The 24,136-nt window shown below is 38.5% G+C and overlaps 1 protein-coding gene across 1 annotated transcript in view; it reads right to left on the bottom strand.

Moving 5' to 3' along the window:
- DCC (DCC netrin 1 receptor) overlaps window positions 1–24,136 on the bottom strand; it is an 877,980-nt gene that overhangs the window by 118,730 nt on the left and 735,114 nt on the right. The window contains exon 21 of the mRNA XM_070361809.1: window positions 20,403–20,435. Within this exon, the coding sequence (XP_070217910.1) occupies window positions 20,403–20,435 (33 nt within the window). The remainder of the gene's footprint in view (window positions 1–20,402; window positions 20,436–24,136) is intronic.

Here is a 24,136-nt window from a genome sequence, read left to right as displayed (position 1 = left end):
CTAAAGTGTGTCTTTTAAATCTCAAGAAGCCTTTTTATGGGCAAATTGGATAAATGCGTGTGCATGTTCGGTCACTCAGTCACCTCAGACTCTGTAATACCACGGGCTGTAGTCTGTCAGGCTCCTCTGTCCACAGAACTCTCCAGGCAAGAATACTGGAGTGGGTTGCCATTTCTTCATCCTAGGGATCTTCCCAATCCAGGGATGGAGTCTACATCTGCTGCACTGGCAGGCAGATTATTCACCACAAATAACACGTTAAAAACAGAAGATTCTCCTGCCATCTGAAGGCAGGAATCACAAGTTGTCAGATGAAACACTGGACTATTACTGTTTCTCATGTGCAAAGGGCTTTTTGCTGTAGTTGAAACATTAGATGCGTTTCGTAAACTTGGTGAATTTCATAAGCACTGATTAAGGGAAAGAGCTACCTAATTAGACTCTGGAAGATGAAAAGTCACTTAAAGGCAAAGATATAAACTACTATTCAATCCCATAGGTCTTAATTTTTTAATGGAGCATAAAACTGATAATAATTCAACTCAAAATATACTAAGTGCCTACTACAGGCAAGGCATAGTCCTAGATGCTCATGGAGGGGAGCATAAAAAGATTTATTAGATATAGAACCTGCCAAGGCAGATAGCATTGGCTCATTGAACCCAAATCCTATACAGACTATTTATGGTTAATATTAGCTAATATCAGATCGTTTTTAACTTATTCTGACTTTAAAGATTTAAGAATAAGTTAATTCCTACTATAAAATAACTATTACTAAATTGATTTACTATAAAATCACAATTAGGTTTCAGTGAAAATATTTTTCATTTACCTAGTATTTTTTTAAAAAGTACATGCAAATAAAAGATAATGTATTATTTTTAGCCTCGTACATGTCACCATTAATCTTAAATCGTCAACTCCTTTTTTTGCTTATGGTACTAAATCTCTAACATTTTTCAAAATTAAAAATTACAAATAAGTAAATGAATATATGGATATTTAAACATGACATTTGTGGAAGTAATATATTTCAATGTATATAAATTTTTAAAAATTATTCAAATAAAGCTCCATATAGTTCAAAAAACTAGAGATACGTAGTTTCTTTTTTCATTAAGGAATTAGTAATATGATTTTACAGGAACAGGAATGAAAATGTACCATATAAATATAGTATTATATTCTCAAGAATATAAAGAAGAACTCTGTGTTACTCTGTACCCAAATTTCCTAATAGAAATTAGGGTGAGGTACAGAATTAAGATGATAGAGTAACCAATCTCCTAACCAACCATGGAATTCATCCAGATAATCTCATCCAACAAACCGTTTCTTCCAGAAAGTCTTGATAACTGAAGCAAACCACCTTTCTCCGGTTTCAGAAAGAAGAAAAACAAAAGAGGAAATGATCCCATATTTGACTTGAGAAGAGGAAGACTGGGGCTTTTTCAAGTTATTTAAAAATAGTTTATATAGGCTTAACTTTATTGTATTTATGTACCTCTAAGGAAGGCCTAAACCAAAAAAGCTCCTCCACTTGGTTTACACTCTTTAAATAGTATAAATGCTAAAGTCCCTGAAAGAGTTATTTTCTATGCTTTATTTAGAGGATAGATCATCTTATTTTGGCAAGAGAAACATACCCCTTAGGCAAAAGTTAGTCCCCATGATTTTCCTACTAGCTACTCTCTGGATTGAGGGAAAAACGAGCAGAGGCAACATGAATTCCTTCGGGATGCGTGCTCATTATTGCATTTCTTGGTGTTTACCAAAGTGAGATTTATACCATATTCTCACTACTCAATAAGTGACTAAACTGAGAACACTTTGTAATGTGTTAATAACAAAGATATTTCAAGTTATTATTATTACACATGTTAATGTTTATGTTCTTATTCTTATATTATTACTTAAAATATTGCTTCTATATTTGTACTGACGTGTGTGTGTGTGTGTAAAATTAAACAGTATAATGCTTACATCAAACACGAAGTTTTATTACATATGGGCAGATGAAGAATATTCCCTATGCAAAATTGTTTAGCACCTCAGTTCAGTTCAGTCGCTTAGTCGTGTCCGACTCTTTGCGACCCCATGGACTGCAGCACACCAGGCCCTCCTGTCCATCACCAGCTCCTTGAATTTACTCAAACTCATGTCCATAGAGTCTGTGATGCCATCCAATTATCTCATCCTCTGTCATCCCCTTCTCCTCGCTCTCCAAATCCTTCCCAGCACCAAGGTCTTTTCCAATGAGTCAGTTCTTCACATCAGGTAGCCAAAGTATTAGAGTTTCAGCTTCAGCCTCAGTCCTTCCAAGGAATATTCAGGACTGATTTCCTTTAGAATGGACTGGTTGGATCTCCTTGCAGTCCAGGGGACTCTCAAGAGTCTTCTCCAACACCACAGTTCAAAAGTATCAATTCTTTGATGTTCAGCTTTCTTTATTTTTTTTATTTATTTTTTTTTTTTTTTTTTTTTTAAATCAGCTATATTTTTTTTTTTTTTATTTTTTTTTTTTTTCTTTAATAGAAAATTATTTAATTAGTATACATGTGTTCCCCATCCTGAACCCTCCTCCCTCCTCCCTCCCCACACTCACATCCATACGGGACTACTGGAAAAACCATAGCTCTGAGTAGGCAGACTTTTGTTGACAAAGTAATGTATCTGCTTTTTAATATGCTGTCTATGTTGGCCATAGCTTTTCTTCCAAGGAGCAAGCATCTTTTAATTTCATGGCTGCAGTCACTATCTGCAGTGATTTTGGAGCCCCCAAATATAAAGTCTGTAGAAAAGATTAATTCAACTGGAATTTGAGTTCTAGAGTGGTTGTTCTGAGTGGATGTTTATAAGTTAAGAAAGGAGTGAATGGAAATTATTCTGCAGAGGACACAGAAAAAGCTGAATGTGGTAGTTCTAATCTATTTTTAATCCATTCTTCCTGACTGAATTTAATAGAAGGTCCTTCAGAATGGAACTCAATCAATCCCAAGACATGGGCCATAATTTAAATTAAATGGACAGACTGGTTGTCTAATATTCAATATATATCCTCCCAAGGATACAGAGCATTGAGATATCTTCTTGATCTTAGAAATGGTTTCTTTGAAGATAATTCTGGTGATAATGAAGGGAAGTGCATTGATTTTCTGTCTTGTATACCAGTGGGTAAAGATAATGCATTGATGCCTTGTGAATATAATTTTACTGCTCAGTACACATATCATATTGAGATATATTTAAAGCAGATGCTTTTCCAGAGGCTTAAAAATGTGGCTAAGAGTTGTTAACCCTGCTGACTTTGAAAAAAGGTATCAAAACTAGGAAGCAAAATCATAGCCTATGCCTAGGATATTTCAAACATATATTAATAGAAAAATGAATGAGCTCTTTCATCCTTTCCTCAGGTTCAACACATTGTTTTCAAGTTAACATGAAAGAAAGTTCACTGATTAAGAGAAAGTATAATATTACTACTTCATATACAAGGGCAACTAGCATGTACTGAGGCTGTATTGTTGTTATTCAGTTTCTAAGCCATGTCCTAATCTTTGTGACCTCGTGAACTGCAGCACACCAGGCTCCTCTGTCCTCCACTCACCTGGAGTTTGTTCAAATTCATCTCCATTGAGTTGGTGATGCTAACCATCTCATCCTCTGTCACCCCCTTCTCTTGCCTTCAACCTTTCCCAGCATCAAGGCCTTTTCAAATGAGTCAGTTCTTCACATCTGATGGCCAAAATACTGGAGCTTCAGCTTCAGCATCAGTTCTTCCAACGAGTATTCAGGACTGATTTCCTTTAGAATGGACTGATTGGATCTCCCTGCAGTCCAAGGGATTCTCAACAGTCTTATCCAACATCACAGTTAGAAAGCATCAATTCTTGGGGCTCAGACTTCTTCATGGTCCAACTTTCATATCTGTACATGACTACTGGAGAAACCATAGCTTTAACTATATGGACCTTTGTCAGCAAAGTGATGTCTCTGTTTTTAAATATGTTTCTAGGTTTGTCATAGTTTTCCTTCATGACTGCAGTCACTACTGCAGTGATTTTGGAGCTCAAAAAAATAAAATATGTCACTGTTTCTGCTTTTTCTCCTTCTGTTTGCCATGAAGTCATGGGACTGGATGTCATGATCTTAGTTTTTTGAATGCTGAGTTTCAAGCCAGCTTTTTCACTCTCCTCTTTCACCCTCATCAATAGTCTCTTAACTTTCTACCAGCAAAGTGCTGTCATCTGTATATCTAAGGCTGTTGATATTTCTCGCAGCATCTTGATTCCAGCTTGTGATTCATCCATTCAAGCATTTTGAATGATGTAATAAGTTAAATAAGCAGAGTGACAATATACAGCCTTGATGTTCTCCTTTCACAATTTTGAAACAGTCTGTGTTGCATGTCCAGTTCTAACTGTTGCTTCTTGACCCACGTACAGGTTTCTCAGGAGACAAGTAAGATGGTTTGGTATCCCCATCTCTTTAAGAATTTTGCACAGTTTTCTGTAATCCACACAATCAAAAGCCTTAGCATAGTCAATGGATTCAAGTAGATGTTTTTCTCAAATTTCCTTGCTTTCTCCATGATCCAGTAAATGTTGGAAATTTGATCTCTGGTTCCTCTGTCTCTTTGAAACACAGCTAGTACAACTGGAAATTCTTGGTTCATGTACTGCTGAAGTCTGGCTTGAAGAATTTTGAACATAACCTTGCTATCATGTTATTGCAGATGGTGACTGCAGCCATGAAATTAAAAGACGCTTACTCCTTGGAAGAAAAGTTATGACCAAACTAGACAGCATATTAAAAAGCAGAGACATTACTTTGCCAACAAAGGTCTGTCTAGTCAAGGCTATGGTTTTTTCAGTAGTCATGTATGGATGTGAGAGTTGGACTATAAAGAAAGCTGAGCACCAAAGAATTGATGCTTTTGAACTGTGGTGTTGGAGAAGACTCTTGAGAGTCCCTTGGACTGCAAGGAGATCCAACCAGTCCATTCTAAAGGACATCAGTCCTGGGTGTTCACTGGAAGGACTGATGTTGAAGCTGAAACTCTAATACTTTGGCCACCTGATGTGAAGAGCTGACTCATTTGAAAAGGCCTTGATGCTGGGAAAGATTGAGGGCAGGAGGAGACAGGGACGACAGAGGATGAGATGGCTGGATGGCATCACTGACTCGATGGACGTGAGTCTCAGTGAACTCTGGGAGTTGGTGATGGACAGGGAGGCCTGGCATGCTGCGATTCATGGGGTCGCAAAGAGTCGGACACAACTGAGCGACTGAACTGAACTGAACTTGCTATCATGTGAAATGAGCCCAACTGTATAGTAGTTTGAACATTCTTGGCAGTGCTTTTCTTTGGGATTGGTAAGAAAAACTGACCTTTTCCAGTCCTGTGGCCATTGGTGTGTTTTCCAAATTTTTTGGTGTATTGAGTTCAGCATTTTAACAGCATTTAAAATTTTATGATTTTAAAGAGCTCAGCTAAAATTCCATCACTTCCAGTAACTTTGCTCATAGCAATGCTTCCTAAGGCCCGACTGACCTCACACTCCAGGATATCCGGCTCTAGGTGAGTAACCATGGTTATCTGGATCATGAAGACCATTTTTGTATAGTTCTCTGTATTCTTGCCATATATTCTTTGCCTCTTCTGCCTCTGTTAGGTCCTTGCTGTTTCTGTCCTTTATCATGCTCATCCTTGCATGAAATAATCCCTTGATATCTCCAATTTCCTTGACTATATCTCTAGTTTTTCCCATTACATTGTTTTCCTCTATTTCTCTGCCCTATTCATTTAAGATCTTATCTCTCCTTGCTATTCTCTGGAACTCTGAAGTTGGGTATATCTTTCAGTTTCCCCCCTGCCTTTTGCTTCTCTTCTTTCCTCAGCTATTTATAAACCCCCCTCAGATAAACACTTTGCCCTCCTGCATTTCTTTTCCTTTGGGATGGTTTTGGTCACCACCTCCTGTACAGTGTTACTCATAGCTCTTCAAGCACTCTGTCAACCAGATCTAATCCCTTGATTCTATTAATCACCTTTATTGTATAATCATAAGGGATTTGATTTAGGTCATACCTGAATGGTCTAGTGTTTTCCCTACTTTCTTCAATTTAAGCCTGAATTTTGTAATAAGGAGCTGATGATCTGAGCCATAGTCAGCTCCAGGTCTTATTTTTGCTGACTGTATAAAGCTTCTCCATCTTTGGCTGTAAAGAACATAATCAGTCTGAGTTCGGTATTGACAATCTGATGATGTCCATGTGTAGAGTCACCTCATGTTGTTGGAAAAACTGTGCTTGCCATGATCAGTGTATTCTCTTAACAAAACTCTGTTAGCCTTTGCCATGCTTCATTTTGGACTCCAAGGCCAAACTTCTGTTATTCAAGGGGCCTCTTGACTTCCTATTTTTGTATTTTAATCCTGTATGATGAAAAGGACATTTTTTTTTTTTTTTTCTGTTAGTTCTAGAAGGTCTTGTAGGTCTGCATAGAATCAGTCAACTTCAGCTCTTCGGCATCATTGTTTGGATACAGACTTAGATTACTGTGATTTGAATGGTTTGCCTTGGAAATGAACTGAGATCATTCTGTTATTTTTGAGATTTCACCCAAGAACTGCATTTTGGACTTTTGCTAACTTGGAGGGCTCCTCTCTTTCTTCTAAGGGGTTCTTGCCCACAGTAGTAGATATAATGGGCATCCGAATTAAATTCACCCATTCCCATCCACTTTAGTTCACTGATTTCTAAGATGTCAGTGTTCACTCTTGCATCTCCTGCTTGGCCACGTCCAATTATTTACCTTGATTCACGGACCCAACATTCCAGGTTCCTAGGCAATATTGTTCTTGATAGTATCAGACTTTCCTTTCATCACCAGACACATCCACATCTGAGCACCATTTCCACATTGGCCCAGCTTCTTCATTATTTGTGGAGCTATTATAGCAACTGTCTTCTGCTCTTCCCCAGTAGCATATCGGCCACCTTCCAACCTGGGGGAGTGGGTGTGGTGGGCTCATCTTTTGGTGTCATATTTTTTGCCTTTTCATACTGTTCATGGGGTTCTCGTGGCAAGAATACTGGAGTAAGTTGCCATTCCCTCCTCTAGTGAAGCACGTTTTATCAGAACTCTTCACTATGATCTGTCCCTCTTGGGTAGCTCTACGCAGCATGGCTCATAGCTGCATTGAGTTATGCAAGCCCCTTTGCCAGGACAAGGCTGTGATCCATGAAGGGGATATTGAGGTTTTGTGCTCAAGGATCCTGTGGCAAGTCTATGAGCAATAATTGACAGGAACGGGAATGCATTTGGTGACCTACTCTAGTCAGACCCAGTACAAGAGAACCAAATAAGCCATTGTCCATCTTTCCTTGACCATGAGAGGCATTTCTTTGGGGGTTCTGATTTCTGCCTTTATGCCATAAAATATAAATAGAGTAGACTCTGACAAGAAGTAAATTCATTTTCTGAACCCAGGTCTCCCACGTTGCAGGTGGATTCTTTACCAGCTGAGCCACAAAGGAAGTCCAAGCATACTGGAGTAAGTAGCCTTTCCCTTCTCCAGCGGATCGTCCTGACCCAGGAATCAAACTGGGGTCTCCTGCATTGTAGGTGGATTATTTATCAACTAAGCTATCAGGGAAGCTCTCTAAACATCCTTAGAAATCAGTATAAAATATAAGATTATAATTTCATATACAAATGTCATGAAGAGAGTGAACATATAGTTATTATGAAGATTAGGATACTTTAAGGGTGAAAAAACCTGCTATTAATAATTTTGTCTGGACCCAAGTGTCAATCAGGACACTTCTGGACAAAACAGAAATTTATTTATTCTAGATATGAACAATTAAAACAAATAAACTCTTAATTCCTAGCTCTTGGTTGACACTGCAGTTTGATTCTAGGTCCTGATTCCCTGTAGCACAGGCATAACCTTTTGTGGACCATGGCAAATGATGTGTAAAGAAAGTTGTGCAAGTGATTTTCTTTTTTGAAAAAAGAAAAAAGTTTACAAACATTTCACTTTTCATCTTTTGCAAATACAGATAAAAAGCAGCACTCGTCCAGACCAACACGTCCGGATTTCTAAGTATGTGGCAGATGTCAACCAAAGAAAAGAGAAGAAAAAATTCTTGTATCTATGAAATACATATGTATGTACGATGCTAGGAAAAATATATTCCTTAGAAAAGACCCTGATGTTGGGAAAGATTGAAGGCAGGAGGAGAAGGGGACACCAGAGGATGAGACGATTGGATGGCATCACTGACATGGACATGAGTTTGAATAAACTCTGGGAGTTGGTGATGGACAGGGAAGCCTGGCGTGCTGCAGTTCATGGGGTCGCAGAGTCCGACACGATTGAGCGACTGAACTGAACTGCTAAGTATTATGAATTAAACACATATGTGTGCATATCTATTTCAGAAGAACATTGGTTACTGTTATGAACTCTACCACCACTCATTTTCAACACCTTACAAGGGAGAACGGGTTAAAAACTCAAAAGGCAAATATCAGGGGACCAACAGACCTGTTCAGATCAATGAGATCTTTCGTTCACAGGAAACAGTTAGTCTCATCAAAGGTCTCAGGAAAGAGAAGCCCATACATTCTGATACATATGACTTTAAGTACTAATTAGCCTGCGTCACTTCATCCGGTCAGAAAAGAAAACTTGTCAACTGCTCCTGATCACACATGCCGTAAGTTCCCGCCTACGAAAAGTCAAGTAAGTTTATTAGCTAGTGCAAATACCGTTCACATAAGTTTGGAATAAAACTTCTGTTAAAGTTTAATTGTTAACAGAATAAAAAACAATGATAATTTAATAATATTTAGTTCAGTTGCTCAGTTGTGTCTGACTCTTTGCGACCCCATGGACTGCAGCACGCCAGGCCTCCCTGTCCATCACCAACTCCCGGAAATTATTCAAACTCATGTCCATTGAGTTGGTGATGCCATCCAACCATCTCATTCCCTGTCATCCCCTTCTCCTCCCACCTTCCAAATCTTTCCCACTATCAGGGTCTTTTCAAGTGAGTCAGCTCTTCGCATCAGGTGGCCAAAGTATTGGAGTTTCAGCTTCAGCATCAGTCCTTCCAAGGAATATTCAGGACTGATTTCCTTTAGGATGGACTGGTTGGATCTCCTTGCAGTCCAAGGGACTCTCAAGAGTCTTCTCCAACACCACAGCTCAAAACCATCAGTTCCTCGGTGTTCAGCTTTCTTTATAGTCCAACTCTCACATCCATACATGACTACTGGAAAAACCAGAGCTTTGACTAGACAGACCTTTGTTGGCAAAATAATATCTCTGCTTTTTAATATGCTATCTAGTTTGGTCATAACTTTTCTTCTAAGGAGTAAGCATCTTAATTTCATGGCTGCAGTCATCATCTGCAGTGATTTTGGAGCTCAGAAAAATAAAATCTGTCACTGTTTCCACTGTTTCCCCATCTATTTCCCATGAAGTGATGGGACTGGATGCCATGATCTTAGTTTTCTAAATGTTGAGCTTTAAGCCAACTTTTTCACTTTCTTCTTTCACTTTCATCAAGAGGTTGTTTTAGTTCTTCACTTTCTGCCATAAGGGTGGTGTCATCTGCATGTCTGAGGTTACTGATATTTCTCCTGGCAATCTTGATTCCAGCTTGTGCTTCATCCAGCGTGGCATTTCTCATGATGTACTCTGCATATAAGTTAAATAAGCAAGGTGACAATATACAGCCTTGACATACTCCTTTTCCTATTTGTAACTAGTCTGTTCCATGTCCAGTTCTAACTGTTGCTTCCTGACCTGCATACAGATTTCTCAGGAGGCAGGTTGGGTGGTCTGATATTCCCATCTCTTTTGTGATCCACACAGTCAAAGGCTTTGGCATAGTCAATAAAGCAGAAATAGATGCTTTTCTGGAACTCTCTTGCTTTTTCCATGATCCAGCGGATGTTGGCAATTTGATCTCTGGTTCCTCTGCCTTTTCTAAAACCAGCTTGAACATCTGGAAGTTCACAGTCCATGTATTTTTGAAGGCTGGCTTGGAGAAATTTGAGCATTAATTTACTGGCATGTGAGATGAGTGCAATTGTGTGGTAGTTTGAACATTCTTTGGCATTGCCTTTCTTTGGGATTGGAATGAAAACCAACCTTTTCCAGTCCTGTGGCCACTGCTAAGTTTTCCAAATTGGCTGACATGTTGAGTGCAGCACTTTTACAGCATCATCTTTTTGGATTTGAAATTGCTCAACTGGAATTTGATCACCTCCACTAGCTTTGTTCATAGTGATGCTTAATAATATTTCTGATATGGTAAAGCTGAATGGTCTCTAAATCATCTCCTCTCACAAGTATCTCTTTGAATACATTCTTTCTGATAATGTATCTGGAATAATGGCCAGCATACAGGTCTAGGAAATCACTTTTAGAGGCAGCCTAGTTTTTATGAAAATTTTAAAAAGATTCTTTCAACATGGACACTTTCCTGGATGATTAGATCTTCCCAAGAACCTGTCCACTGACCAGACAGCAACATGGAAATGAGGCATGATCTTACATGGATTATAAAGGAGAACCATTCCCAAAGGCTTCCCCCACCTGGATGGTCCACAAATCTCTCCAAAAGGCAGTGTGAGAAATGTTTGTTTGTTAGTGAAATTGCCAAGTAGCACATCAAGAAATAACAGAAGAGCATGGATGCTCTCTCTTCTCCAAGTGACTATATGCAGGGAAATTCTAACTGCAGTGTGGAATCACTAGAATGGGGCATCCTGCTGGCTGCACTCTTAGTATGTGTAAATAATGACCTGGTTGTAGCACAGAACTTCTTCATTCATATATCTGCCCATGGCCCATCCATCTAGTCCACAAATGTGTTGAGTGGACCACCCACTGCTCTAAGCATTAGTAATATAAAAGGACTATTGCAGAGGTTCATAATCTAGTGAGAGAAAATATGTTAAGTGAATAATAACTACATTGTAAAATTCAAAAGTTAAAAAAAAATTTAAGTAGATGCACACGGAAAAACCGGACTATTGACTATTTCCACCCAGAAAAATGATGGAAGGTGTTTCAGGGGTGACATCTGAGGTGACATCACTTAGGGTGACCCCTGAGTTTTCAGGGGTGACATGTGGGAATTAAAAGATGAGTGTAAAAGTACCAGAGAAGAATGAACTGGGTAAGCTTAGAGAAAGAGGCCAAGATGAAATCATAAAACTCATTATATGCTTTACAAAAGAGTCTAGAGTTTTTCTTATAGGGGATAGATCCACTGAAGGTATTTAAAGCAGAAAAGTGACTCAATCAAATATGCATTCTAGTGTGATGATTCTAGCTGAGTGTGAAGAGCAACAGGAAAGACTTCTATAATAAATAGGATGAGGATGCTATTCATTACAAATTCATGATGTAAACATTATTAGCTCCGTTTTATAGATGAGCAAACTGCTCAGAAAGATGAACTAACATATTTATTTTAAGTGGTTTAATCTGTCTGACTTTGATGATGATGGTTTTACCATTATTGAGCAATTTAATAAATGAAAGATGAATAGGGAGTGAGTTTGGGCAGAAATTAGAGCATCGCCTAAGTTGATCAGGGTGTATGATTGGGAGGGCTTTGCTGTGTGGGATGGCTTTGCTGTGTGGGTCTAACTTAAGATGGTAGCTCCATTCTCAGTAAGGCACACAAAACACAACAGACTTTGGAAAAGAATCGAAATAGTTGTTTTTGTCACCACGCAGAGGACGGGGACAAGTGAAGGCGTCCTTTCAGAAAAGGCATAACGGAAGCGGGCCAAAGGAGCTAGGAAAACTCTTTAAAGAGTTGATGACGGAGAGTGAGGCCCTGTTTCTATTCCAGATTTTCCTTTCCTCTCCCCGACCCTCACTCTCACTGATGCTGTTCCCCTCAAACAACTTTGGATCAGTATCAGCAGTCAAGAGTGAATGGGGTTTGCAGGATTCTGGATGCAGGGAACACTGCTGGTCCTTAGGAGCCTATGACAGTAGGCACTTGATGTATTTCAGAGTAAAAAGCCCGGAGAACTGTTGTGTTAGAGCAGAGAGAAACAGCAAAAGCACGGTTACCAATTTATCTCAACCACAGTGTCCTAGTCTGTACAGCGGTGCCCTAATTATGCCCTGAACACGTTTTGCAATCCTCATTCTTTGAGCAGCTTCTTGCTTTTCCCATCCTAGGATTTTTCTGAATAAAAGTTCAAGTTGTTTTCCCTCTATAGTCATTTGTGCTGACTCAAGTTTTACTCGTATATTTAAACTACTGGATCTTAAGAAGTCTTTTTACTGCTACTCACAGTGATTCCTGTCTGAAACCCTATCACATGCATATGCAGATAGTACCACCTGCTTTAGCATTTCATACTTTTCATATCCGGCTGCGAGTCTTTACATCCTAACTATACTGTATCTTTTTGCAAATGAACCCATGGAACCATACTTCCTTCTTATGTTTCATCACATCCAGAACAGTGCTAGGCAAATAGTTTTAAACAGGTTGTCAAAAGTGAGTCCAACTGTTTTCATATCGCACATTTGGAATTTCAAAACCTCCTCTGTACCCACTAGTTTTGATTTTGTTCTTTCCATACTCAGGATCATGAGCAGCTGCTGAACGGCAAGTGTATACATTCTCTCTGACAGTAAATGACAGAGAAGGTCAAGAAAGATGAAGAGGGTGAAGAACCTTCACAGAGAAGGGCAAAGGTCAAGAAAAGGACACAGTGGATCAAAATCATCTACAACGTGACCACCTCTTCCTGAATCAGAGAGAACTTGTCTTTCTCTTCAGCTTTAATTTAATAGATGAATATTGAAGATACATTTTCCCTACTGGAAAAAATATTTTCGTATCTTTTTCATCCCCCCCAAAACCAATCACCTATACAGTCATCCCTCAATACCTGCAGGGATCGGGTCCAGGACTTGCCTCAGAGGCCAAAATCCATGGATGCTCAAATGTAATAGGTAAACACAGGACAGGATCCAACACTGGCTGAATCTGCAGGTTTGGAACAGGAAGATAGGGAGGGCTGGCTGCACAGTATCCCACAGGCATGAGCACTGTTACTTTTGGGTTTTCCAAACGATACTTTGGATGAGATGGTAAAGTCTATCTTTCCAGATTACTCCGTTTCTCAAATATCTGTGTCATAATTCAATTCAACAAACTCTTATCAGTCAACTATAATATGATAGGTTCAAAACTAGAGATTGGGGGTGTAGGGAGGCAGAGATGACAATGTGAATGAGACTAGCCCTTTGCCACCAAGAAATTTACAACCTGGCCAAGACGTTGGGGGTACCTATATAGATGAACTATAAGAAACAAATAGCATAGCAGGGACTAAACTGGGTGTTATGCACACACAGAAGAATAAATGACCAGAAAGGTAACAAAGACTTCTTGGACAAAAGACAATTGAGAACAAGCCTTCAAAGATAAGGACTCGTCTCAATAGAGAAAGGGAGAATGCACTGCTAAGGCTAAGTGGACAGTACTAGCTAGAGCATGGAGTTCTAAAGATACTTTTTTTCCAGAGTGATTTGTGAATCTTTGCTAATAGACTGTGACATACATGGAGGGATAAACTGGTTGTGAGTCTAGAAGGGGAAATTTGAGGTCAGACAACCAGGACCTTGATGTCAAAGAACTGACTTCATTCTTCAAGTAACAGTGAACCATCTGTGTTTCAGAAAGAAAACTGATGAGGCAGAATCCAGGACTGATAAAGCAGGCAGAAAATAAAGCTAGGAACTTAATATTTGGCTGATATCTATGACAAAGAAGGACCTTTGGCATCACAGGGGGCTTGACAATAAGGACTTGCATAAGATCTCTTTTTGAGGGCTTATTAATGAAAATGTCTAGCTTTCAGGTCTGAGAAGATTAAAACTATACCACGAATCATGTTAACTTCTGTAAGCATTACGTGCATTTTTTTTTCTTTCAAAGTTACCTATTAAAACATTATAACTTCTGAGAGGTTGACTAGACAGTTTCTTCGTTGCTTGCTGGGAAAGGATATTTTATTAAAAGCACATTACTCATTTTGGGCCTCTAGTTTTTTTTTTTTTTTAAACACTATAATTTCCAGAATTGCAAAATTCTGGAGCTGAGAAAAACATATGTGAGAGTAGTTTTTTTCTTCAAGGGAGTGTAGCAAGCAGTTGACTAATAAAGTGAGTTGAAATTATACAGGATAATAGGGTAAAAAGAGGTTTTCATTTTGAATTAAATGACTCCCATCAAAAGGTGCTAAAGGTGTCAATTTCTCAAACAGCAGCCTGTCTCCTGTGATCCAAATCCTGCAAAATCTGAATTACATTAACTGAATTCAAGCTTGACTAGACTGCCTTGAAAAGCTTATTTCTCTAAAACTGGAAACAATTAACATTCTGTTTATTCATGAGATCAAACTTGTTGAGGTGGAAAATGGCCAGTGTAATGTCAAGTACTTGGCCTGAATACACTATTGAGGAAAGACAAAGACCTTTAAACTGGGTGAATTTATGGGAAGGGTGTGTAAGTTTCAGTTTCTTGATAACAAAGAAGGAGTTGATTAACTTACTGCATTTCCAGAAATTATACATTGGTTCTGAGCAGAGATTCTCAAGCTACTTAGCCTGGGTATATGTTTCAGCCTAACTACTTACATACTGTGAGTCTCTGGCAAGATGTGACCTCTTAAGAGTTTTACTTTCTGCATCTGTAAGAATGTGAGAGCTAACTAGGATAGAACATGCACAACGCGCAGAAGAGTGCAGATGTCCAGCGGGAGTGCTGACGTGCGAAGGGCTACCCGACGCGAAGATGCTGTGCCTGCGCTTTAGTTTTCTAATACCAATTCTAAAATTTGATCATCTGAAACTTAGAAGAAATCAAAGATCATTTGGGCTAAGTCATCATTTTACAGGTGAGGATGCTGAGAGGAGTTCAGTCCCACGCCCAAATCCACATAGGAGCTCACAGTGTCAGCACGGTGCTAGCATCTCGGGCATCCGATTGCATTCTGGTTCTCTTCCATCACACACCGAGCTGACGGCAAAGCCCGGAGCATTACCAGCCATTATCGCCATTCAGAGGAGTGTAATTCTCTTTCGACAGTGGGAGGGCAATTCTCAGGAGGCCGCCTTCATCTGGATCTAAAAAACTGGCCTGTGAATTTATGCCTCTTTTCTAGGTCTCCTGTTTTACATCACGCCTCTGCAGGCCATGGTGAATTAAAGATACTTGACGGTGCTTGAAGCAAGCCATTTTCCCTCATAATTCACATCAGCAGTGATACAGATCATTTCATGAGGATTCCTCTTTATGGTACCATGTCATGGACACAGCACCTGTACTATTGCCCTGGTGGGCAAGCATGGAAACACACATGAAACTTAGCATTTGTCTTCATGCTAAGAATTACCAGTTTTTACATTATTGACACCTCAACACAGAGGATAACATTTTGGGGTTAAATGCTAGTGGCTCAGTTGGTAAAGAATATGCCTGCAATACAGGAGACCCGGATTTGATCCCTGGGTCAGAAAGATCGCCTGGAGAAGGAAATGGCAACTCACCCCAGTATTCTTTCCTGGAGAATTCCATAGACAGAGGAGCCAGGCAGACTGCAGTCCATGGGGTCACAAAGAATCGGACACGATTGTGCAACTACCTTTCCTTTCACTTGCTCAAGGGTGCAAAAGCAATCATTTACGATTAAAAGTTTGATCTAATAATTAATTTCAAGAATTGGTCATACTTTATAGTTATGGCTATCCTCCACTGTGACCCAAACAAGAGGCTTTAATAAATGCTTCTGTTTGAAGATCTAAAAGGTTTAAGCTGATTGTAGAAAAAGAGCCAATTTTTTCATAAATAGAGCAACAGTCTACCAAGGAAAGACAATATACTCTGGGAGTCAGAGATAAACATGTTTGAGTTCCAACTCTGCCTGATACTATATCTGAGTGACCTGCACAACAATTTTTTCTGCTTCCTCATTTGAAAATCCGGAAAGAGAATCAGTGAAAGAACAGTTTTGGTTTTGAAAGTAGATGGTATGTACTGAATTATGTCCTCTCCATCCCCAAATTCATATGTTGAATTCATGATACCAAGTTTAACTGTATTAGGAGATACAGGTCTTTATAGAAGTACTTGAAGTTAAATGAGGTCATAAGGGTGGGGCCCTGATCCAATAAGATTAGCATCCTTATTAGCAGGGTCATGAGTTCACTCTCACTCTCTCCACCCCGTGAGGACAATTCAGCAAGAAGGCAGCAGTCTGCAAGCCAGGAAGAGAGTTCTCACCAGAAACCAACCCTGCCAAACCCTGATCTGAAACTTCCAGCCTCCAGAACTATGAGAAAATACATTTGTTACTTAACCCACCCAAACTGTGGTGTTTTGAATTGGCCACTCGAGCTGACCAAGGCAGTAGAGATACGACCATGCTTGTGTTTCCTGAGATGAAGGACTGTCAGGATCATATATTCAGTGCTGCAGCTTCCCACTTACAGGATGATCTCAGATTGATAACTGCTTTGTTCTCTAGAATATTCACTGAATTGGGAAAAGAAAGGCTGATATTAGGAAAGTATCTATACGCCCACTTTAGAAGCAGGGACTTTACAGATATACGTCAAAAGTGCCATGTGTGTGTATATGTATATATAGCATGTAGTCATACTTGGTGGTTCAAAATAGGGATTTTGAAAGATGGCTGTCTGGGTTTGAATCATGGTCTTGATGCTCACCAGCTGGGTGTCTACAGGCAAATCACTTGAACTCTGTGAGCTTCTGCTTCTTATATGACAGGGTGTCTCCCACAGTATTCCCAGGTGGCACTAGTGGTAAAGAACCTGCCTGCAGTGCAAGAGATGAAAGAGATGTGGCTTTGATCCCTGGGTCAAGAAGATCGCTTGGGAGAGGACATGGCAACTCACTCCAGTATTTTTGCCTGGAGAACCCCATGGACAGAGGGGCCTGGTGAGCTACAGTTCATATGGTGGCCAAGGGTCAGACATGTCTGTGGTGACTTAGCACACACACACATTATGTGGATTAAATGAGTCAATACATGTTAAGCTCTTAGAATAGCAGTTGGTGGTGAAAGCTTCACAAGGATTAATTTTACTATTATACACACCCACCCAGACACAGGCAAATTAACAGGGTTTTTACCAAAATATGAAAAATAAAAAAGGAACACAGTCTGTATCTTTTCCACTCACTTTCCTTCTCCAACTGACCCTCCAGAGGAGTAAATCTGCAATTAACCTCTAAAATCCCATGATGACTTTAAAACTTATTGGCTGCTTGTGCCTACAAGAGACTAGAGCAATAATTAAGATGTGGAACAAGAGATGTGAAAACGCTAGATCTGATCAATTTACACTTACATGAAGGGGAAAAGGAGTTCTATGTAAATCATCCATCACTTTCATGCTAGCATTGCTATTACTCAGAAGAAAACACTTTCCCCCAATCAGAAGCGACTCAAACATAACTGACTTTTTGTTTTCAGATTTACATCCTTCAAGGGAGATATTAAATTCCAAGAAAAGGTAATTGTGACAAGAGATCACAGTGACACTTTTTAAAAACAATCAAAACTTTTCTCACTTTTTCTCATATGAGTCAAACTCAACCTCCTGCTTTTCTATTTAGGATTCATCTTTGCAAGGTTAACTCTGACCCAGGGTACTAAATTTTCTCTCTGAGCAAATTTTCTCTCAACAGAAATTCAGCGCTTGTCGTAAATATAACTGTGGGATCATTTCACCATGGGAAGGGGACAAATTGGTCTAACAGAGAGCACAATAATGCATATCCAGCTGATTTGCTGTGTGCCGAAAGTGGGGATCTTCAAAGCAGCCTTTTCCTATTCTTCCCATCAATCTTAGAGGAATCTTTACACTGGGTTATTTTTCGAGTACTAAGTCTGATCTTGTTTTCAAAGAGTTTTGGATGGCCAACAAATTTTATATGCTTTCTTTGTAAGAATTTAAAGATCTGGCTTATAACCACTAAATTACATACTGTCACTCCTTCTCACTTTTACAAGTAATTAGAGTTTGATGTAAAATTTAGAACCTATCACTTTGACCAACTGTATACCACTTGTGCTTGAGTAAGGGACCAAGTAGTATAATCTGTGACAGAATCGAAGTAATGTCAGATGAAGAAAAAGAACAATTGCCCGAATATATGAACACAGCCACTGGCAATAATTCTTGGGAATTCCTTTTGTTCCCAGGAATTGATCTGATTTCACTGTCAATGTGAGGATCTGAGTAAAATCCATGGAGAGTGTGTGACCAAAGAGACTGTACAAAATATATTTCTTGGTAGCTGAAAATATTATTACCAAAACAATGAACAAATAACAGCAAAAAAAAAAAATTAAAAGGGATCCAGAAACAACTGGAAATCCACTACATTGAGAAGCCTGAGCATACTGTCACTCAAATGGCTAATAATGTAACTTTTCATCTGGTTCAGTTATTTAAAAACTGTTTTCATATTTTCTTTCTCTCTATATATACTTTTTCTAAACATAATTTCAAAACTTAGGAGCTGCCTGCCTGTGGAAGCTCCAAATTCATTTAAGTTAAGAACGCTATGCAAAGTTGTTTTAATTATTTTTAATTGAAATTATAAATTCTGCTAATTAACTATTCCAGCTTGAATTTAGATAGCACCAATGTTTAATTTACCTAATAAAATACATGCTAGCTGCCAATTACTTATCATTAGTGGATTTTCAAATATTACTGTTTAGTAGATACTGATCTTACGAAAATATTTTAAGTGTAAGCAAGCAGGAACATATAGGTGATTAAGTGAAGTGAAAGTCACTCAGTTGTGTCCGACTCTTTGCGACCCCATGTACAGTCAATGGAATTCTTCAGGCCAGAATACTGGACTGGGTAGCCTTTCCCTTCTCCAGGGTATCTTCCCAATTCAGGGATCAAACCCAGGTCTCCCGCATTGTGGGCTGATTCTTTACCAGTTGAGCCACCAGGGAACCTCAAGAATACTGGAGTGGGTAGCCTATCCCTTCTCCAGGATCTTTCCTACCCAAGAATCAAACCAGGGATCTCCTCCATTGCAGGCAGATTCTTTACCAACTGAGCTATCAGGGAATGATTAATGGAAAATTTAACCCTGGGTGGACATTTCTGTGTATTGCATCATTTCAGTTACTGCCTGTATGAAGTGTTGGCCATATTCTCTTAAGCAGAGGGATGATATAAGGACCCAGAGATAAACCTGAATACAGGATCATTAAATCAAATACTGCTCATGTAGACAATCTGCTACTGTTAGTGAAACAACATTCAGATTCTTAGTATTTGTCAACAGTTGAAAAGTATTCTTGTTGAAAAGCATAGTCTACACCACGATGCCTTAGAGACATGATGATGGTAGGGAGGTTACGTTGACAATAATGTCTCAAGCAGGAAACAGTTATACAAGCTGTGAGCTCTGAACCAATACTCACAACACCAACGGTCACCAGTTCTGAGCATTTCCAAACGCTTGCTTTTGGAAGACTACAACATCCTATAAAAATCAAATGCATAAACTATTCTTTTTTTTTTTTTTTCTCCTGTGGCATTCTACTAATTATCTTTGAGCAAAAAAAAAAAAAAAAATTGGAATCTTAATACATCAGTCTACAAATCATGGTAATAAATTCCTATCTACCTGAGAATTGATGGATTTAATTTATTTCCATTTTCCTCTGTGTAAAACCATCTCTGTTTCTCTACACAAATCAGCTTTTAGCAAATGAATGGAAGGAGGACAAAATACTGCAAGTAAAACTGGCACCTTATTCTTAAAATGAAAATTTTCTGGCTTCAAAATGAACAAAAGTATTGCCCTAAAAAAAGTTGACCTAACTTTGTTTTTCTGTGTGAAAAGCAGCTCATTGTAGAGGAAAAGCACACACGAGTTATGGGTCTTCTCTGTCGAGCTACAGAACTTTAATCCAGAGCTCATGAAAGGGTGCAAGAGCAGCTTGAAAATTATGCTGAGCTTAATTACACTTAATGTGAATTATTCAGAAGTGCAGACAGAGACTAAAAATTTATTTCATACAAAGAAGCTTGACATTTTAATTGGTCCTTCAGAATGGAGACAAAACAATTTCCTCTCAAGAAAATTTACATCCTCCCTATCAGAGCCGAAACCTCAGCCAAGCAGAACTTCATTAACTAGATTAATTATCGCACTAGTGTCTGCTTCATCAGGTGTATGGCCCAGGTAGAAAGAAGAAAATGAAATAATGACCGACATTTCTAAAAGACAGCATTGACCCAAGGAGGGAAAAATGACGGATGAAAACCACCAACCTTGGTCATTAGCCATTGTGTCAGGGTGTTCCACTGTGGAGGAAAGAGAAATAATATTATTAGATTTTGGCAGTTTCCATCAAGAAAGGTGACATTTCTAGCCAACGGTTTTATTAGTGAGTTCTCACATCAAGGCCAATGCCCTACTGAAATAAAATTGATAAGGAGTCAGTTACTGTGATTATTTCCATTAAATTAAAGAAAGAATTTGAAAGTAATATTTTGCTGTGTAAATGTGTTGTAAAAATGTTATTTGTAACAGTCCTCTAAAAACAAACTTAAGATTATTTTCATGCAAGTTTAATAATACAATTAATAGTAATAAATGCATGCTATTACCAAGTAATTATCATCCATATACTTTAAATAAGTTAAGGAAGCTATTTTCTTGTATTTATTTTTAATTTTCAACAAGAGAACTTAACCAATTTTCAGATGAACGGAGTAAAGTAATAAATTATTATAAAGTTTAATCTAAATGGTTTGATTTTAAACCTTGTGAGGCAAGGTGCTGAATTGTTGACTATTTTAAATGAATTATGTATCAGTCAGTCAGTCACTTTAGTAGCTCAGTCGTGTCCGACTCTGTGACCCCATGGACTGCAGCACGTCAGGCCTCCATGTCCATCACCATCTCCCAGAGTTTACTCAAACTCATGTCCATTGAGTTGATGATGCCATCGAACCATCTCATCTTCTGTTGTCCCCTTCTCCTCCCACCTTCAATCTTTCCCAGCATCAGGGTCTTTTCAAATGATTCTGTTCTTCGCATCAGGTGGCCAAAGTATTGGAGCTTCAGCTTCAGCATCAGTCCTTTCAAGCAATATTCAGGACTGATTTCCTTTAGGATGCACTGGTTGGATCTCCTTGCAGTCCAAGGGACTCTCAAGAGTCTTCTCCAACACCACAGTTCAAATGCATCAATTCTTCGGCGCTCAGCTTTGTTTATAGTCCAACTCTCACATCCATACATGACTAATGGAAAAACCATAGCTTTGACAAGATGGACCTTTGTTGGCAAAGTAATGTCTCTGCTTTTTAATATGCTGTCTAGGTTGGTCATATACAGAATTATGTATACTGTTCTTGAAAATAATTTGTTAGATTTTAAGATATCTCTAAATTTTTGAAAAGTGTCTTCTGTTAACCAAATGTAACTAAATATGAGGTAAATCTGTGAAACACTGCTTTCCTAGAAATTGTGAAATGACATTTTGACTAACATAGATCTCTGTAAGTTTCCATCAGTTAGACTTATTTCAACTATACTTGATTTTCTTTGATCTTTGAGTCTTATGGCTTTATTTAACTCACTTAATTGCAGTCAGACACTTAGGCTACCACATTTGCTGGCTTGCTTTTTGTATATTTCTCAAAGTCAGAGAGAGAAAAGTATAATGGTTTCCGTTGGGCAGCAACCTATAATCTATTTTCTCATTACATGTAGTGGTCTCATAGCAAATCCATTATTATTGTTTGAAAAATACTTAAAGCAAATATCTTGTAGGTGGCAGTCCTTCCTTTTCCTTTTAGTTGAAAGAATACAAATAATTGTGCAAAATAATATATAAAATCAAAATACTTAATAATGCTGTAGGTAAGAACCACTTTCAAATACAGGGTTTATAAATGTTATATCACAGAAGGACAAACTCCTAAACCAGAGACCATTTGCAATTTGTTTCATTTTCAAATAATACAGAGGCATGGTCTATGAAAAAGATAAACCAGGAAAGATATCTTACTAAGTAGAAGACTGAATTATGAATCACTTTTTGGAAAATGATGTATAAAAGCATGCTTATTAGATTAAGATTCAACAAGCTTTAAGTTTTATAACTGTCTTTGTATCTCCTCAAGATTTAACAATTTTCAATTCATCAGGTCATCTAGTCCAGTCTTTTCAAATATAATCATTACAGTTTAATGTGTACCTTAATTTTTCTCTCCCATTTCCCAATCAACACTAATGATGTCTCAAAATATATTTTGTTATGGTATTAGGGAATTGTTGATGAGAGGTGCTTTTGAGAGGCAAATGCATTATCTATTGTCTACATACAGAGAAAGGATCCTAATATAGCTTTTAAGGAAGAACACTTTGCTTTAAGAAGTGCCACACCAAGTGTTCAGTAAGAATGAGGAAGGGCATGTCAGGGTCTATATGACCAAACAAGCCAGGAAGGGAAAAGTTTGGTAGTCAGACCAGAATACACTTGAGAAACTATTTGAATCAGCATCTCATAGGTGAGGACTTTTTGGAATGATATTAAAAATAAGAGAAGAAAACCAGTCTCATCCTATTGCCATTCTTCATCTGTCCCTTTGTCTTTAATTACATAATGCATTACCTGTAGTCCAAATTTTTGACAAGTAACAAATAAATATTTGGTACGGTGAATAATACTAAAGAATATTTCCCAACAGGGACTAAATATGTCCTAATAAGTACTTTTTACTAAAGAAAATAATGACTTTAAAAAATTAAAAACAAATGCCAAAGTATTATAATTTTATGCCTTGAATTTTTAATTTCTCCTGTCACCTATCACGAATATTATGCACTTTGTCACAAAATTATTTAAAAACTAAAACTTTTTTGTATTCTGGAGCACAGCTTTTAGTTCCATATCCTTGTATGGGAGAGATGAACATTTCAGAATGGCAATTAAGAATGCCCAGAAGAGAGACCGTATTCTAGTGCTCTTCCACCGCTGAAGACTCTGCTTCTCTGTGCGGGAGACGACTTCATCTCTCCACAGATGCCCTCTTTGGTCTAATCCTTCAGGAATGTCCTTCCTCCTTGTTACTTGACAGTCCAACACGGAGAAGCTTACTTTACTAGAAGGAACGACTCATGTGAAGGGCAGAAATAAACATACATTTCAGACATTTTCCAAGGTTTCTCTAGTGTGCAGGTATCATAATATGGAGTCTGGAGAAGGGAGAGTCTTCTGTGGTCAGAGAATGAAGTTCAATGTTCTTCCAATTAACATTCCAAAGAAAGAATCAGATCTACTGCATATATGTACAATGTTGTACAATGCATGTACAAAAAAATAAAAAAGACAATGATAACTTAATTCCTTTTACGTTATAAGCATCCATTTAACCAGTGATTACAGATTGAGTTTCCTGTACTTCTCTGACTGGTGGCCAAATAAAAAAAGTAAAACCTTACTCTCTAGTAGAAAATGCTTCTATCTTTACAAAGACTGAGCATGAGAAAATGATGCTCTTGCTGCTACTGTTGCTGCTGCTGCTGCTAAGTCACTTCAGTTGTGTCTGACTCTGTGCAATCTCATAGACGGCAGCCCACCAGCTCCGCTGTCCCTGGGATTCTCCAGGCAAGAACACTGGAGTGGGTTGCCATTTCCTTCTCCAATGCATGAAAGTGAAAAGTGAAAGTGAAGTCGCTCAGTCGTGTCCGACTCCTAGCGACCCCATGGACTGCAGTGTACGAGGCTCCTCCGTCCATGGGATTTTCCAGGCAAGAGTACTGGGGTGGGTTGCCATTGCCTTCTCCAGTGACGCTCTTAACGACTGACTAATGCACAATTTGCAACTCTCATAGACCACTGAGAGTTTCCTCAGCTTCAGGACAATAAGGGAGCCTTTCTGTCTGTCAGACATTACATTCTGATGAACAGAGGCCTTATATTTTGAAGCAGCTTTGGAAACAGAAAATCTTAAATCAGAGAGCATTTTATCTTTAGTGTAGATGTGATTCACTG

This window comes from Bos mutus, chromosome 24 (assembly GCF_027580195.1).
Source record: "Bos mutus isolate GX-2022 chromosome 24, NWIPB_WYAK_1.1, whole genome shotgun sequence".
Taxonomy (NCBI): Eukaryota; Metazoa; Chordata; class Mammalia; order Artiodactyla; family Bovidae; genus Bos; species Bos mutus.
The sequence above is the reverse complement of the archived record's forward strand: the minus strand, read 5'-3'. Positions and strand labels throughout refer to the sequence as shown.